Source organism: Neovison vison, chromosome 6 (assembly GCF_020171115.1).
Source record: "Neovison vison isolate M4711 chromosome 6, ASM_NN_V1, whole genome shotgun sequence".
In the NCBI taxonomy this organism is placed as follows: Eukaryota; Metazoa; Chordata; class Mammalia; order Carnivora; family Mustelidae; genus Neogale; species Neogale vison.
Window position 1 is genome coordinate 189,433,054 of NC_058096.1, and position 16,424 is coordinate 189,449,477.

The following is a 16,424-nucleotide window of genomic DNA, read 5'->3' on the forward strand; positions in this document are numbered from 1 at the left end:
CTCATTAAAATGGGTTGAGCTAAAAGTGTTCACTTTTTTTTTTTTTTTTTTGCTTTTATTTCATTATTTAACTCAGGACCGCAGGTATGTGGTAGAGAAAGGAAAACTAAACAAACAATTAATCTTCCAGTTCTAAAAGGTTCAGATGAATGGACTTCCTCAAATTCATGCTGGGCTGGTGAAAACAGGATGTTGTTGCCAATCTCAGTAGGAGATGATGATTCACTCAACTCATGGTGCATGGATGAGAGTTTATTTGCAAAGAGTATGGTGAAGATGTGGGTAGGGAGTACAGGAACCATATGAGAAAGTGCAAAAACTGGGACCTAGCAGTCTGGGACTGCTTATTTCCCTAAACCCAAAGGAAGAGAGAAGGGAGTGGTCACTTCACTAGAATAAAAAAAATCTGTAATGAAGGCGTTCTTTAGATGATCACAGACATTTTGTGGAAGGACACGTGCACTCGAGACGGCCTCATGGGGAGGGACATGGAGGAATGTGAACACCCTGACTTTGCAGTCCATCTGCCCCTGCAGAGGCTTCCCTGATGCCAGACGGAGAAAGGAGCCCCTTCCTGTGGTCTCTAGTGAAGGTAGAAGGGTAGAGAAGCGGGGGGGGGGGGGGGGGGGTGAGTCAGGAGAGGCACAGGGATCTATAACACAGGTCACAATGGCATCTTTTTGTTAGTTGAGCCTGTGCCTCAGGGGATAGAATATTCAGGAATCCTTTTGTAAAGAAAGTCTAACAACTTGAGAACAGCACTGAAGTCCAAAAAACGTTAGCCGTGGGTGGGAGAGGGTGTGGCCAACCAGTGATTCAGACCACTTTGAGGAAAAAAGAGTTTTGTTACATTTCCTTCCTAGCAGGTTTGGGGGGAATAGTCTGCTCCAGACATGGTATTCTGACATTTGCTGAACCACTAAATAAATGAATCAGACTTCCACACAACAGATGACAGCAAGGTCAGGCAGGATATCAGTAATTTTAGAATATTGTCTATAGCTCAGGATGGTTTTTGGTGACAGTGATATCAGATGCTGTTAGGAGTTGAAAAATGAATTCCATAGATTCCTCTCCTCCTGAACTTAAATACTACAAGGCATCAGATCTGCCCAGGCAATTTAGAGGAACCCTAAATCAAATGGGATGTTGATTTTTATAATTACAGATGTTTTAATGGGTAACTTTCTTGGAGGTTTTGGTGTTTCATTTTGTTTTACTTGATTGAAACTTTTTGATGCTAAGAAATATTATATTATCATACTATATTTGTATTATAGTATCTTTAATGACGGTTTTGTGTTTAAGAATCTGGGTGTGACGTTTGAGGTTGAGGACCTTTTACTGGGATGAATAAAGGGTGGGAATTTAGAAACTAAACTGGAAGCAAGTACTTACAGAAAAAAATCTTTGGCAGTAAACTGATTTTCACAAATATATTGGAAAGAACTGTTATGAGAAGAAACATATGTATGTGTTTTTAAAATGTGTTTTATTTTACTCAAAAATGATAACATAATTTTTATGTGAAAATTTTACTTTAAATTTTAGTACATAATAAATAACTTGTAACTTACAAAGATCTTAGTTGGAAACTTATATTTTGACTTTTCCGAGTTACGTATTTATCTATTAGTGGTTTTGATACAAATTTTTGTAAATTCTTTGTTTCTCCAGAAAACTAAATAATCAGATAGTTTAATCTGAACAGATGTATGAAGCATCACAGAATCAATATAGGCCACCTTCATCTTACACTAGACTTGTTATTTACAGAAACAGTGGGTTTTGCTATTAACTAAATTTATCTTCATTTCTCTGTGGCATGAAGTGTGAATCTGTGTGGTCCTAAGTTTTGGCTCTGTCTGCTTAGCTAATTTTTTTTTAATTGATGTCAGTCATGAATACAGGCAAAGAAATCATCCATGAAAGCATTTTTCCCCCTTTCTTATTGGAACAGTTACCCTGTGAAGATTATTATGTTGGAACAATAGATAGATAGACATTCTGTTTATAGATTAATAAATGGGTCTTCTACCAAGTTGCCAATTTTATGGGTATTCTCTATATTAACTCTCTAACAAATGATGATGGAGTGTACATACTCACATTTATCAAGATGACATAAATCTGAAATGATTAGACAAAATGTTTCTCAGAAAGAATGTGCCAATAAATATTCTTAATCTTCACCAATGTTGCTCCCATTACAAATAATATATAGATATTACGTTATGAACAATGAGTATCCTGCCTTGAAAGCAATTATCTGTTAAGCTGGGAAAGCAGTTTTGTAACCAAAATATTTGTTAACAGTCAATTCTAATAGCTGATTTCTTGAGTGAGAATTACATGCCTTTTTTTTTTTTTTTAAAGCCTTTTGATGCTTCCTGGTGAACAGGTTAAAAACAAAATCTCCTTGCTCATTTTTATTTTTTCTCTTTTAGTTTCAGATAGCTCTGTGGCCAAATTATACATCATAAAAGTTTTTGCAAGAGCTATTTTGAACACATGACACTCAAAAAGAACCTTACATTTGCCATTCTAGGTGTCCAAGTGCTTTTTGTAATCTTAACAATGGTTCTGATTCTCAGTTCAAGAGGATGTGGGAAATGTCTCTGCAAAGGATAAAAAACACATCTGTGCTGTTCCCTCAAATATCTGTATTCTCCAGTCTTTTTACGTCCTTGTCTCCTGTGCCTGCTTATAATGCCAACCAATATTTCCATCTTTAGAATTTTTTTTTTCCCTTTTCTGGTTTCCTGTTAATAGCTGACTTAACCCCAGCCGCAGGGTTTACTAGCAAGTAGTGAACCATTTGTATTGATGAGGATCCTTGGACTGGCCTTGGCATTCATGGTTGGTGTTCTTGATTACAAAAGCCTTAGAGTTTTGCAGACACTCACGTATAAAAATCATCCAAATCGTGACATGATTGGTGTCTTTGGGGAGAAGGACTTTAGGTCTCTGTGCCATTCAGATACTCAATACACCACCTCCTGCACTTACTGGAGATCAAATTGCCATCCCTTTGACTCTTGTAGAAAATGACTAAAATAGGATGTTGCAAGTTCGAACACAGATTGTTTGCTAAAGCTCTCATAAGCTAGAATCCATACTGTTTGATCAGAGAACTTTTTTCATAAAACATTACATAGGCCTAGAGCATCCCAGGACACACACTGGCAAGCTTTCACTTTTTAACAGGCGCTCATCTGGGGAGAGTATGGCTTTATAATTTCTGTGGTGAGGTTTCATTGTGTTTTTTTTAACCTGTTAAAATAACCAGGACACCTGGGTGGCTCAGGCGGTTAAGCATCTGACTTTTGATTTCGACTCAGGTCATGATCTCAGGGTTGTGAGATGGAGTCCCACATCAGGCTCCGTGCTGGGTGTGGACCCTGCTTGAGAGTCTCTCTCCCTCTCCCTCTGCTCCCCCCCACAATAAATAAAAAATTAAATTACCAGCTTTCATTATGGAAGGTGGCTTTGGCCTATCTAGTGCTGAAAGTTGATAATCATTTGGGGGGGTGTTATACACTCAAACATACATAATTAATGAAGTTATAGTGATTATGCTGGATGTCAATTAGGTTTCCTTACTGTCTAATATTTTCTTTGTAAAGGAATGGCAATGTTAACACTAAACCTTTCAGTTCTGATTATCAGAATTTGTGTTATATGACCCCAAGATTAAAGAGACAAACATATAACATAACATATCCGATTTGACTCTTTCCTCCACTGCCATGGCAGGCATTGTTTATAGCTGGTAAATCCCTCCCACTGAACTAGGTCATGGCCCTAACCTTGTTCTCAACACAGTACCCCAAATAGTCCAACAGAGTTACTGTACCTCCCAATGACCATTCCATTACCTAATACTTAAAATCTGTATCGATAATTGTCTCAAATGATGTAACTCTCCATTAGAATTTTACTGATCCTTATTAGAAATATTTAATGTTTCTGTATTCTAACAATAATAACAGGGGCAAAGGGATAAATTTCAGCATGACAGAAACGAGCAAGAAGGCTTATCAGTCTGCAGGGAAGGGTTTGCAGAGACATCTCTTTCAGGACAGACTGAGGTTTTGAGGGCCAGGATCCAGTCTTACACCATCACTTTATAATCCCATCTAAGTAGGGACGGCAAACCACGGGCTCTGGACTCTTTTACCAGTAAACAGGAAACTTTGGGTGGTGCAGAACCAAAACCCTCTTGGCCCCCAAAACTCTAAAACATATCTTACCTCTGATCCATTTTAATAGGGCACTGAGATTTGAAATCAAGAAATAGTGGGCACCTGAATATAGGACTCAGAAAATGTACCCTTGAAATTTAGAATAGAAGCAAAGTAAAGCTAGGGCTTTTGACTAATCATGGAAGTCATTGGTTATAGAGAGACAGCTAGAGGGAGGAGAAAGATCATGGGCTTTCAAGTCAAGCTGGCTTGGTCCAATTCATGGCTCCATTGCTTCCCAGCTCCGTGCCCTTGAACAAGTTATTTGAAGCTTTGTGAGCCTCAGCTCACTTCCTAGGGGAAGTTTAGTACATAATTATTAGCACCTAGGAAAACTAACATGCAATGCATGTTATTCCTCTGTACCATTTTACTTATTTTAATGAGGAGAAGATTGCAGGATATAACTAGAGAGGGAATTCAGGAAGAAGAGCGTAGATCAAGAACAAATTAGACGCATTTCTCTCCATTCATTCTGGCTGTTCTTAGAGGTCACACCTAATGGAAACGTGGCTCTCCATCCAAATATTGTTCACCCAAACGTGCTATTTCCGTGTTACCAGTTTTGGAATAACTAATTGCAGAGTTGGAATAAAATGGGTTTATCCGATTGATTAATTAAAAATGCCAAAATGTTTGTTGTGAAGGGTGATGTTTAAGATACTGCCTTTTGATTCTGAGATGATTCAGGCTGGATTGTGTGAACTCACTAAGAAATGAAAGAAATTAAGAAGGCAAAGTAAGGGAGAGAGTTCTTCAAGAAATACTTTTGTTCTCATTTCATTCCTAGCAATTTGGAGGGTCATTGCTTAAACCCAGCGAACCTAGTGCTTGAAGTCATACGAAAGAAAATAATTTCAAATTTTAAGAACAAACCAAAAGTAGAAAAGCAAGGCAGGGCAGCTCATCCCCATTGAACTGAGCTGCCGGCTTATTTGTAAGTTTACAACAAAACCCAAGATTGAATTCCTCACCTGAGTCACTTCCTTATTGACGGAATCCATTTAGACTCCCTCTCATTTAGCAGAGTATTTTTATTAAAGCCAGGCATGCAAACATCAATTATCCAAGCTGCATCTAATTTCCTTCACCATTTATTTTCCTTCGTTGGCTGCCAATGGATTAGAAGACATGATTAGAATTCAGTAGGAAAAAAAAAAACAACAACAAAAAAGAGAAAAGCAGTTTAACAAAAACAGATGCTTAACCAAGAACAACAACATTCAGAATTAAAATAACGTGATTAAAAAAATGTTCTTATCTCGCCTAATCTAAACATGCTTGCTGGTTTTTCTCAGCATTGCCTACTGTAATGGGACCAAGTTAGTATGCTGAATTAGAACAAGCAGAGGCCAAACCCAGTAGTTGCACTGACTGTGCTTAATGTATATACTACAATGTGTTTTAAAAGCAGCACTGTACTTAACCATTTACAATAACAGTTATAGAATGGCTTGCTTATTGGTGAAGTCTTTTTTATTTGCTTCCAGCCAACATTAGGAAGAGAAAAAGAATAAAGAAAAGGCATTCAAGACATCTTATGAACTTGAGCAAGGTACAGACTTTGTTTCAGAGAAATGATATTAAAGTTGGAGGACACATTCATTTAGTCAGCCACTACTACAGTGGTGGCAAGATCATGGTGCGGCAAAGGAAGAGAACTTAAAATATGAAAAGTTCTATGGAGCGATTTCAAATGGTGCAAAGACGATGGATTGGGGTTGCAGTGAACTTGAGGTTAACCATGAATCAAATCATGTCTATGCCAGGACGTGGCAAACTATGGCTTATGGGCCAAATCTGGCCCACCTGTTCTTGTAAATAAAGTTTTACATCCTTGGTACGTGGCCCACCTGTTCTTGTAAATAAAGTTTTATTGCAACACAGTCACCCTCATTCATTTACATAGTGTCTGTGACAGCTTTCATGCCATAATCGGAGAGTTGGGTAGTTGGGACATAGCCTGGTCCACAAAGCCTAGAATATTTACCAACAATGCCTTAAGAGAATGTTTGCCAGGCCCTGTATGAATAGTATTTATCAGTAGCACCCCTAAAATTGCCAACCTATTATGGTGTGGTGAAATGGACATTGGTTTGAACTGTAACTTCTTAACAGGTAGGAGATCCTAAACTCTGTGAGCCTCCATTAGTTCATAAAATGGAGGTCATTAAACCCATCTTATAAACTAAATGTAATATACTGTGGATGCTGAATGAATGATAATTCCCTTCCCATCATCCCTGAAGGCTGTGCCTTTTTGAAACCAGAGACTTCTCAAACTCCTCCTCTTGGTGTCTATTCTGTGATGACTCTGTGTCATTTGGCCCCAGCCAGGGTGGTCCATCTCATTTCCCATGACTCCACTTCTCAAGCTCTAGGTATGTGAGACTCTGGGTTTATTCAGTTTCTCAAATCCACCATGTTATTTTCTGCCCCTCTGCCTTTGCCTATGATATCCTCTTGTCTGGAGGTACTTATTCTTCATCACTCTCTTAATTTCCATAGTCTATTCCTGACTGTCCTTCAGATTTAAGGTTAAAGTCTGCCTATAAAAGGCCCTCCCTGACTACTCCATGTAACATGGGTGCTGTCCTGTGATCTCAGACTACCCTCCATTTCCCTCCCCCTAATAACTGTTATTATAGCTTGCAATTTTAGATATAAATATAGAATATTTTTATCTCTTTTTTTCTTCAAATATGTTTTGTCATATTAGCTACTGGCTATACTCAATAGTTAGAAGAGTGCCCAGCAAAGAGTAGGCCCTCAAAAGTTTATTTTGAATAAATGACTCACTTTTCATTGAGCAATCTGGCAATATTTGCATCTCATTAAAAGTTCAGGATAGGACGCCGGGGTGGCTCAGTCCGCTAAGCTAGTCTGCCTTCGGCTCAGGTCATGATCCCAGGGTCCTGGGATCAAGTTCCGCATCGGGCTCTCTGCTCAGCAGGGAGTCTGCTTCCCCCTCTGCCTGCTGCTCCCCCGCTTGTGCACGCGCTCTCTCTCTCTGTGTCAAATAGATAAAATCTTAAAAAAAAAAAAAGTAGAAGAAAACTGAATTTTTGATCCTGATGATATGCTGGCTGCATCATTGGTACGTGGTTGTCTGTGTCTCTCTGAACTTGCCTTTCCTCATCTGTGAATGGGGTAGGCAGTCCCCCCCTTCCGTGCTGGCAGCGGAGCCAGCTGAGACGAGGAAAACAGCACGGCGCATATTGCAGATCATCAGTCGGTTTGCTGGCTCTGAAAAATATCTGACCGTAGATGAGGCAGTAGCCCCAGTGATTCTCCAGGTCTTCAGTACCTTCAGGGTCCTTACCTGTAAAGTGGGAAAAATAATCATGCCTATCTCAGACACTACTCATTTGTTAAACATGTTAATACATGTAGAATAATTAGAACCCTGTCTACCATCTGCTAAATGCCTGGCAAGCATTAGCTGTTGTTGTTTATAACTGTTACTACTCTTGATTTCTTATGGACACTTTGCCCTCAAAGTACACATTCAAACAGCATTTTATAAATAGGTGCAGAGAACTCCCAGTTCTCCTGGAACTCCTACTCCTACCGTACACACATACGCAATGTGTTATCCTTTACCATTATCTGCCTTTGAGGCCAGATCCTAAAGGAGAGTTTGGTCATAGGACTTATCTAAAATTATCCAAAAATATTAGTGTCTGTGTAACTGTAATCTGTCTGGGGTTCCTAATGAACATCAAATACTCAAGATGATGTTGCCAAAAAGGGTTTTAGGAGTGATTCCGTTGGCTGGTTTGTTTTTTCAGAGTCGAAAAGAGCTTGATAAATACCGAAGGTGATAGCTTTTCTTCTTTTGAAGTTCATTCTTTACTTTTAATTGTGGACTAAAATCTGAAACCAGAGTATATTTTGCAAAGCCAAACACAGAGAGAGAGAGAGAGAGAGAGAGAGAGAGAGAGATTTGAAAAACCTGCATTTGGCTTGTCGGATCACCTGCACAGCTGCCAACAGCCGCCGCAGACCTCGCTGCGGGAGTCGCCGTCAGGCGGCTGGGGACCTGGGCGGTGTTTCTGGCCCCGGATCTGCCTTACTGGATGATCTTTAACTTTTCTGGAACTGTAAATAGCAACCCTTGTCATTCTCACCTGAGAATTCGGAAAAGCCTGTTCGTAAAAGCACTTAGGAATCTTCCGGGAAAGTCTCTTGGTACCTAAGTAGACCTAACCACTGACTTTTTTGTTTTGTTTTGTTTTCCCCAATGTTCTCTTTGCCAGGAAAACAAAACAAAACAAAAAGACTGCTTGAAGCTGCTGTTGGTATTGTCACAGAACAGCAGTTAGTGATTGTAATAATGAATGCACACGTGAGGCACACATCGAAAATTGGACATGGTTTATAAATGCTAAATAATAATAATGATGTCACGAGGCTTTCATTTTCAAACCGTCTTAATTTCATTCTCAGTTTGAGATTGTAGATTACAGTCGTTAATTATAGAAATTGGCCCAGAGTGAAACCTTAAATCAGATTTCCGCTAAAGTGCATGACTGCAGCAAATTACTTTATAGTGGAAGAGAATGGCATCGCCTCGGGTGGAGTGGGGTCTTCCCTCCACCCCGGGTGGTGATTTTCCTCTCCGTGCTCTGTGGCACAGCAGGTGTTCTAAGCAATCCCCTTTTCCTGAGCTAAGCAGCCTGTGAGTACTGCTGTCTTGGTATTCTCGTAGAAGTCCTAACTGCATTGTTAGTATTGGTTAAACTGTCTCCTTTCTTCCACACTGGGTTCCCTCTCTCTCCCTTTTGCATTCTCAGCCTCTCCCTCTCTTTCTCTCTCTTCCCCTTCCTCTCTCCCTTCCTCCCTCCCTCTCTTACACTCTCACATGGACTGTATCTCTTAGCTTACATTTGCTCGTGTGCTCCTTCTTCTTTCCCTCTGTCCCTCCTTGCCTCTCCTATGACCGCCTCTCCAGCCCCCTCCAAAGGCAGTTACTTTCAACACCTGCCTTCACCCAGCTCTGAAAAGGGAAGGACTAAGCAAAAAGAGCCAAGTTCTCATCCCTGGCCTTTAGCAGCTGCGAGTCTGTAACCCGTACAATCTTGGGCTACTTCCCTATTTAGCCTGTAGTCCCGAGCAAACTAAGTTGGGTAACTGCTCTCGGCCTTCATCCTGGCTGCTCTTGGCTACCTGACTTTCTGTTCTTTCCCTTTCTTTGTGGACCAGAACATCACCTCTCTGATGGTAGCAGTCTGGATCGCTGACCCCACCCTGGTCTTCGTTGTATGAGGCATCTGCAGATCTTGGATTGTAATCACCAGTTTACTGGTCTGGCTCTCGAACTAGTCTTTGAATTCTTTGAGGACAATGGTGGTATCTTACCCATCTCCATATCCTAAGCCCTTCACTCTGTACCCAGTACAAGGAGGACGGTCATTAAGCATCTACTGAAATTAATTTAATCCATTCACTCTTGAAACCACTGTTTAGTAGATGAGTGTGCTGTGTCGTGGATTGTGCTAGCTGTCCCCACAAGGTCCTGCCATGGAGGAGCACAAAGGTGACCTCCACAAGGGAGTTGCACACTGGGGATGGGGGTGCAGGGTGACCTCTGAATTCATCCTTAAAGAATGTACAGTTTGAAACGTGGCAGACCTGTCCAGGTGGCCGTGTATACCTCACTGGAAAAGCCTTGTCCTCGTGCACAAACCTGAGTGAGCCTCAGCAGTTCCTGAGTTTCTCTCTGGGACCCCGTGGAGTCATTATTGCCTTTGAGTGTTTTTTATTCCATTGTTTTGGCAACTGCCTCTCCATCCCACAGCTATTTGGAAACTACTGCTGCACCAAGCCTCATTGCTAACAGCATTTAATAGCTGTCATTAGAAAGCAAGCTTCTGCTTACCAGTCAGCCTGCTGTGAATGGTAATGGGAGGTTTCTGTTTGGGGAGTGGCCCCCATCTCTAATTGGTTTGAAAAATATCGCTCATTTACTTTATTCTTAAGACGTTGCCTTTTATTGAGCATCACTAAGTGTGTGCCTCTGTTCTATTCTAATTCAACATAGCTGTAGAGTACTGAGAGGGGTTTTCTTATTTCTTACCTGTTGTCTAGGTAACTTGTCCACTCTTGTTGTTGCTTGTTGAAATAAACGTATGTATAAATATCCGTTAATTTTTTTACCGGCAATGTACTAAACATTTTATGTGTATTATCTCATTTAAGCCTTTCAACAACCTTGTAGACTAGGTACTGTTACTCACGCCTTTTAATTTTTTTTTAAGCTTTTATTTATTTATTTGACAGAGAGAGATCACAAGTAGGCAGAGAGGCAGGCAGAGAGAGAGAGAGGGAAGCAGGCTCCCTGCCGAGCAGAGAGCCCGATGCGGGACTCGTTCCCAGGACCCTGAGATCATAACCCGAGCCGAAGGCAGCGGCTTAACCCACTGAGCCACCCAGGCGCCCCACTCGCGCCTTTTAGGTAAGGAAGCCATGTTCAGGAGAGGGGGTATGAAGTACCTGGGTGTGAAGCCCAGGATTCCAGTGGTAGTATCTGGCATGAATGGATGACTTTGAGCCTCACCACTGCAACATGTTCTCTGTGTGACCTTGGAGCTTTATCAGCTACAGAGGGCTAACCTCCACTGGACTTACTGAATAGGGTTCAGGCAAGAATCAATATTTAAAATAGGGGCGCCTGGGTGGCTCAGTGGGTTAAGCCGCTGCCTTCGGCTCAGGTCATGATCCCGGGGTCCTGGGATCGAGCCCCGCATCAGGCTCTCTGCTCAGCTGGGAGCCTGCTTCCTCCTCTCTCTCTGCCTGCCTCTCTGCCTGCTTGTGATCTCTCTCTGTCAAATAAATAAATAAAATCTTTAAAAATAAAAATATTTAAAATAAGTGTTCACATTGGGTACTTTCTGAAACAGTTAAATGCAGAACACATGGAAGGCATTCTTTTCTTGCATTTTTTTTTTTAAGATTTATTTAATTGTGAGAGAGAGTGGGGGAAGGAACTGAGGGAGAGAATCTGCAAACAGAGTCCCCATGGAGCGTGAAGCCCTATGCAGGGCTCAGTCTCCTGACCCTGAGGTCATAACCTGAGCTGAGACAGCCAAAAATTGGATGCTGAACTGGCTGAACCACCAAGGGGTCCCTCCTCATAGCTCTCCTGTTTGTGTAGTTAATTTAGCATATTGAAGTAACAGGATTTAAACTGGCGTGCTGCACACACATATATGCTTTTGTGTACCCTAATTTAATTGTGATGCCATCGTTAGAATTTTGATGCCTCCAGCTTGATGAATAACCATTTTCTATGGGTGTTATCAATTAATCTAGGTAATGAATTCTCTTCATTATCTTGTTCTTCATGTTAATTATACAGGATTTTCTTATACCTATTTATCAAGTCAGGATGAGTCTTTTTTTTTTTTTTTTGGTCCACATGACTTTGAATATGAAATATGTACAAACAGGTTAACATGATGGGTTTAAATTTACATTTCTGAAAAATTCCAGTCACTGGCTTAACTTTCTTCAGATCCTTACTTGTGGTATGAGCTTGTATCTCGTTCTTTTGGGGCTCATTTTTTTTTAATCAAAATGTTGTTATCTAAGATAATTAAACTATTTCTGGTTTTTGAGAATATACCTCTTGCATATCAAAGAGGTATTAAGGAAGCATGGAAAAGCTTAAATCTTTACCTTCTAAAATGAAACAGCAAATAATCACTAACTTCCTACTTTTGAAATATTCCCTAAGGCACGATGACAGATAAAAATTTAATAAAGCATGGGGGAGGGAAAGAAATAAGTTCATAAAATTTTAAATGACACTACTCATAAAGGAACAGTTTTAGACAACAATATAAGAAAAAGCGGTGTAATAAATGAGTGTTGATTGATTCCATGTTGAGTTCAGAGAATTGAGTGATGGGAAAATATGAATTAATATGGTCATGATATATATTGCTATTTACTCATTCAGTACTAAGTTTTAACTTTTTTAACCTTTTTGGGCCTTTTGTCCTACATTTTATATTCTGTGGTTAAAAACAATAACAACAACAACAAGAAGTCTTATTCTAATTGTCTCTATTGCTCAGGCAGTTAATTTTGAGAATGTCAGCCAACAGCATTTTGATGGGCACCTTCCTATTTTTGACTTCAGGTGGAAGCCATCCTTGTCAATATTTTTGGTGGAATCGTCAACTGTGCCATCATTGCCAATGGGATCACCAAAGCCTGCCGGGAGCTGGAACTCAAGGTGCCCCTAGTGGTCCGGCTGGAAGGTGAGTCATGGTAGACTTCCCCAGTGCCAAAGATCAGGTTCCAGTGGATTTTGCAGTATAGACTTCCTAAGACAACATATAGAATCACTGGGTTAAATAAGGTGAAACAGATTCTCTACAGAAATACTTCTCTGAGTCTCTAACAAGCTAGTAAGGACAGCTTCTCTCCAAGAATGGCATAGGTTGGGGCACCTGGGTGGCTCAGTGGGTTAAAGCCTCTGCCTTCGGCTCGGGTCATGATCCCAGGGTCCTGGGATCGAGTCCCGCATTGGGCTCTCTGCTCAGCAGGGAGCCTGCTTCCCTTCCTCTCTCTCTGCCTGTCTCTTTGCCTACTTGCGATCTCTGTCTGTCAAATAAATAAATAAAATCTTTAAAAAAAAAAAAAAAGAATGGCATAGGTTATGATTCTCCATATTTTCCACACTCATTCCAGGGTGGGGTTTTGAATTATGAATCACTTCATAAAATTAGTGCTTTGAAACACTCTGAGAAATGCTACCCCAAGATTTATTCATCATGGGAGAGCAGTGGTTGTCGAACGTTTTGGTCTTAGGGCTCCTTTACTTGTTAAAATTGAGGATCCTAAAGGGCTAAGGTTAATTTTGGGTTACAACTATTGGTATTAATTGATTACATAATTAATTAAATTGTAGAAGTAATAAATTAATTTGGTAATGAGTATAACTACTTGGAATTTTTAAAATACTTTTTCAACAATAATTTTATATTGTATACTTTATATACAAATATATTATGCTGTATATTTCATGAAAAATAACTATCATAAAAATTTTAGCGAGAATAGCAGCACTGTTTTATATTTTTACAAATCCCTTTATTTACTATCTAGCTTAATATTTGCTTCTGCACTATATCTGTTGCAATATGTTGTTTTGGCTGAAGTATGTGAGGAAAATATGGCCTTACAGAGGTCATTTGAAAAAGGGAGGGGTTTTTAATAACCATTTCATGTAATTGTGAGTTTTCTTTCTTCATTGGTACTACACCAAAGTTAGTAAGTAGTAGTTTCTTTCTAAAGATTAGTATATAAATCTGAAACTATTTCAGAGGATTTTTCATACTCTTATATTAAAATCCATTGATCTGGGACACCTGGGTGGCTCAATTGGTTAGGAGTCAGCCTTTGACTCAGGTCAGGATCCTAGTGTTCTGGGATCAAGTCCTGAGTCAGGGCTCCCTGCTCAGAGGGGAATCTGCTTGTGTTCTCACTTTCTCTCTGACAGATAAATAAATAAATTCTGTTGATCTGTCCTAAACATTAAGCAGATCTTCTACATGTATGGTTTGCAGTACCATGCAAATGGAAAATAACGGAATTATGCAGATCATCCAAAGGTTGGTGCATTTCAACATACAATATCAAAAAGTTCACATTTGTTCATATCATACCATTCTCATCAGCAAAACGTCTAAATATTGGGATGCTGTCAAGGTGGTAGATGCAACTTTTCCAGAAATGTGATTTTCACTTTAAATAAAGTATAGATTTTATCATCAGCCACCCATCGGTCAGCTGTTTTCCTCGAAGTGACAGCCTGGCTTCACTCATTTTGGAGAAAATGGGTACCACATTCCTAAGTCAGGATAACCACAGTGTGTCTGTCATTCTTCCAAGAAAATATAATGTTCCATAGAGAAGTGGGTGGTGTAACTTGCTACTCAGTTGCACAAATGCATTTTTTAGAACAACCATCATAGTTCAGGATACAGCAGACTTGTTTTATGTGTACGTGCCCCACGGTCTCTCAGAGTATTCAAAAAACTTATGCTCAGGTGAGATTTAATAAAATTAATATTCCTTTACTGTCCATCAAGAACATTCTTACCTGCAAGTGGCAACTTCTTATTGCAAGTGTGTGGTGGTAAAAATACTGTGGCCATTCCTACAGCTCGGTGCCATGCCTTTGAGTCCATGGTAACATGCCAGTCATTTTACCCGCCCTTCATCAGTGCAAGTGCCAACAGAGTGTTGTTGTTATTATCATAAAAATAGTTTTTGGGGCGCCTGGGTGGCTCAGTGGGTTAAGCCGCTGCCTTCGGCTCAGGTCATGATCTCAAGATCCTGGGATCAAGTCCCGCATCGGACTCTCTGCTCAGTAGCGAGCCTGCTTCCCTCTCTCTCTCTCTCTGCCTGCCTCTCTGCCTACTGTGATCTCTCTCTGTCAAATAAATAAATAAAATCTTTAAAAATAAATAAATAAATAAAATCTTTAAAAAAAAAAAAAACAGTTTTTGTGCCAGGGTCTTCCCCCAGGGTTCCGTGGACCACGCTTTGAAAACCGCTGTAGCGGAGAAGCAAAAACAGGCCCTCCAGTGTGAGAACCAGTGCAAAAGGCCATCCACCTGCTCAGCAAGTTCAGATTACAGTGACTAAGCAGCCCCAGCAGAATTCTGTGGTGCTGTTCTTGGGACAATACAGAGGCTCTTCCCCAACCTCTGTATTGGTGCCATAATTCCCTAGAGACCTTCTTCCCCTCAAGATCAAGTCCAGGGACATTTTGACCCTGCTCTTTGTATCCCTGTCCTTTGAGGTCAAGGTCCCACAGCAGCTACAGCCTGTTTGTTTTGTTTTGTTTTCGGTTAGCCTCTTTCTGTTTCTTCTTCCTCTCACTCTCTGCCATTCTCCTTTTCTCCCTGAGACTTGCCGCCTCACAGATGTAGGTCTGCACCATATGGACTTGAAAGAAATATGGTCACAAAGGAAATGGAAGTAGCTGGAGCACCCGTTAGCAAAGTTTAATATGGACATTAAAACATATGAATGAATTAAACCTCCTTAAAAATGTAAATGTGACATAATTGATCCCTATAACAATAATTTCAATAAAAGGAAAGGTTACTGGCAAAGTTGCATTGAAAAAACTGATCAAGAAGTTAGTGGCCTCATCAGAGTATGTATAATTCTGATTAAAATGTGGATGTCACAGTGTTTTCAGGGTCCAAGTGACCAGTAACCCTCAGGTTCTAAAAGTCAGTGCTGATTGTGTTCTTCAAAGGGAGCAAGTCTCTTTAAGCAGATTAGACTCGTGTCTGTTGCTTAGAAATGAGTGTATACTTCAGTGGGCTCCTTCTTTCTTGTGATCCCTTATATGCTTGAATGGTTCAGTAGAGGCCCATAATCATTTGTTGTGAATGCATTCATAGAAATGAAAGTTACCCCACTTTACTTTTCTACTTCACTATTTTTTTCTTAACAAGGAGCATTTCTCTTATTTTCTCACTGCACTTAGTGTTCCAGAAGTATTAAATGACCCCTCTCCTATATCTGTATTTTGTGTTTCTGGATAATACACATGCTGCACTAAGCAAAATACCACATCTGATATTTTTTCCTCTAATAATCTCTGTTGCCTGCCTCAGAGGTCTATCTTGCTGTCTTAGAGCTACTAGGAAGAAACTTTACAATTTCTCAATTTCTTAGATAATCAGAATTGTATCTTTTTTTAAAAGATTTTATTTATTTATTTGACAGACAGAGATCACAAGTAGGCAGAGAGGCAGGCAGAGAGAGAGGAGGAAGCAGGCTCCCCACCGAGCAGAGAGCCCGATGCAGGGCTCAATCCCAGGACACTGGGATCATGACTCAAGCCGAAGGCAGAGGCTTTAACCCACTGAGCCACCCAGGTGCCCCAGATTTGTATCTTTTAAGTTAGTGCACTTCCAAAATAGATGCTTGTGATTTTTTAAAATCATTAATTAACATAATAAATACTATGTTTGGGTCACTGAGCTTTAGATATTAAGTAGGATGTGTAGAAATAGAAACAGCCATGTTAGTTATTAGATAAATGGGGAAATACAACAAAAAGAAAAAAAGTGAACAATACAAGATAATAGATACAAAATGTTAATGGGTGTTGGCCCTAATAGACTGCTTTTGTCTTAGTAGCTT

The 16,424-nt window shown here is 40.1% G+C and overlaps 1 protein-coding gene across 1 annotated transcript in view; it reads left to right on the forward strand.

Moving 5' to 3' along the window:
- The window catches only part of SUCLG2 (succinate-CoA ligase GDP-forming subunit beta), a 275,266-nt gene that overhangs the window by 240,933 nt on the left and 17,909 nt on the right, over positions 1 to 16,424 (forward strand). Inside the window, exon 10 of the mRNA XM_044253200.1 lies at positions 12,391 to 12,511. Coding sequence (XP_044109135.1) covers positions 12,391 to 12,511 — 121 coding nt within the window. The remainder of the gene's footprint in view (positions 1 to 12,390; positions 12,512 to 16,424) is intronic.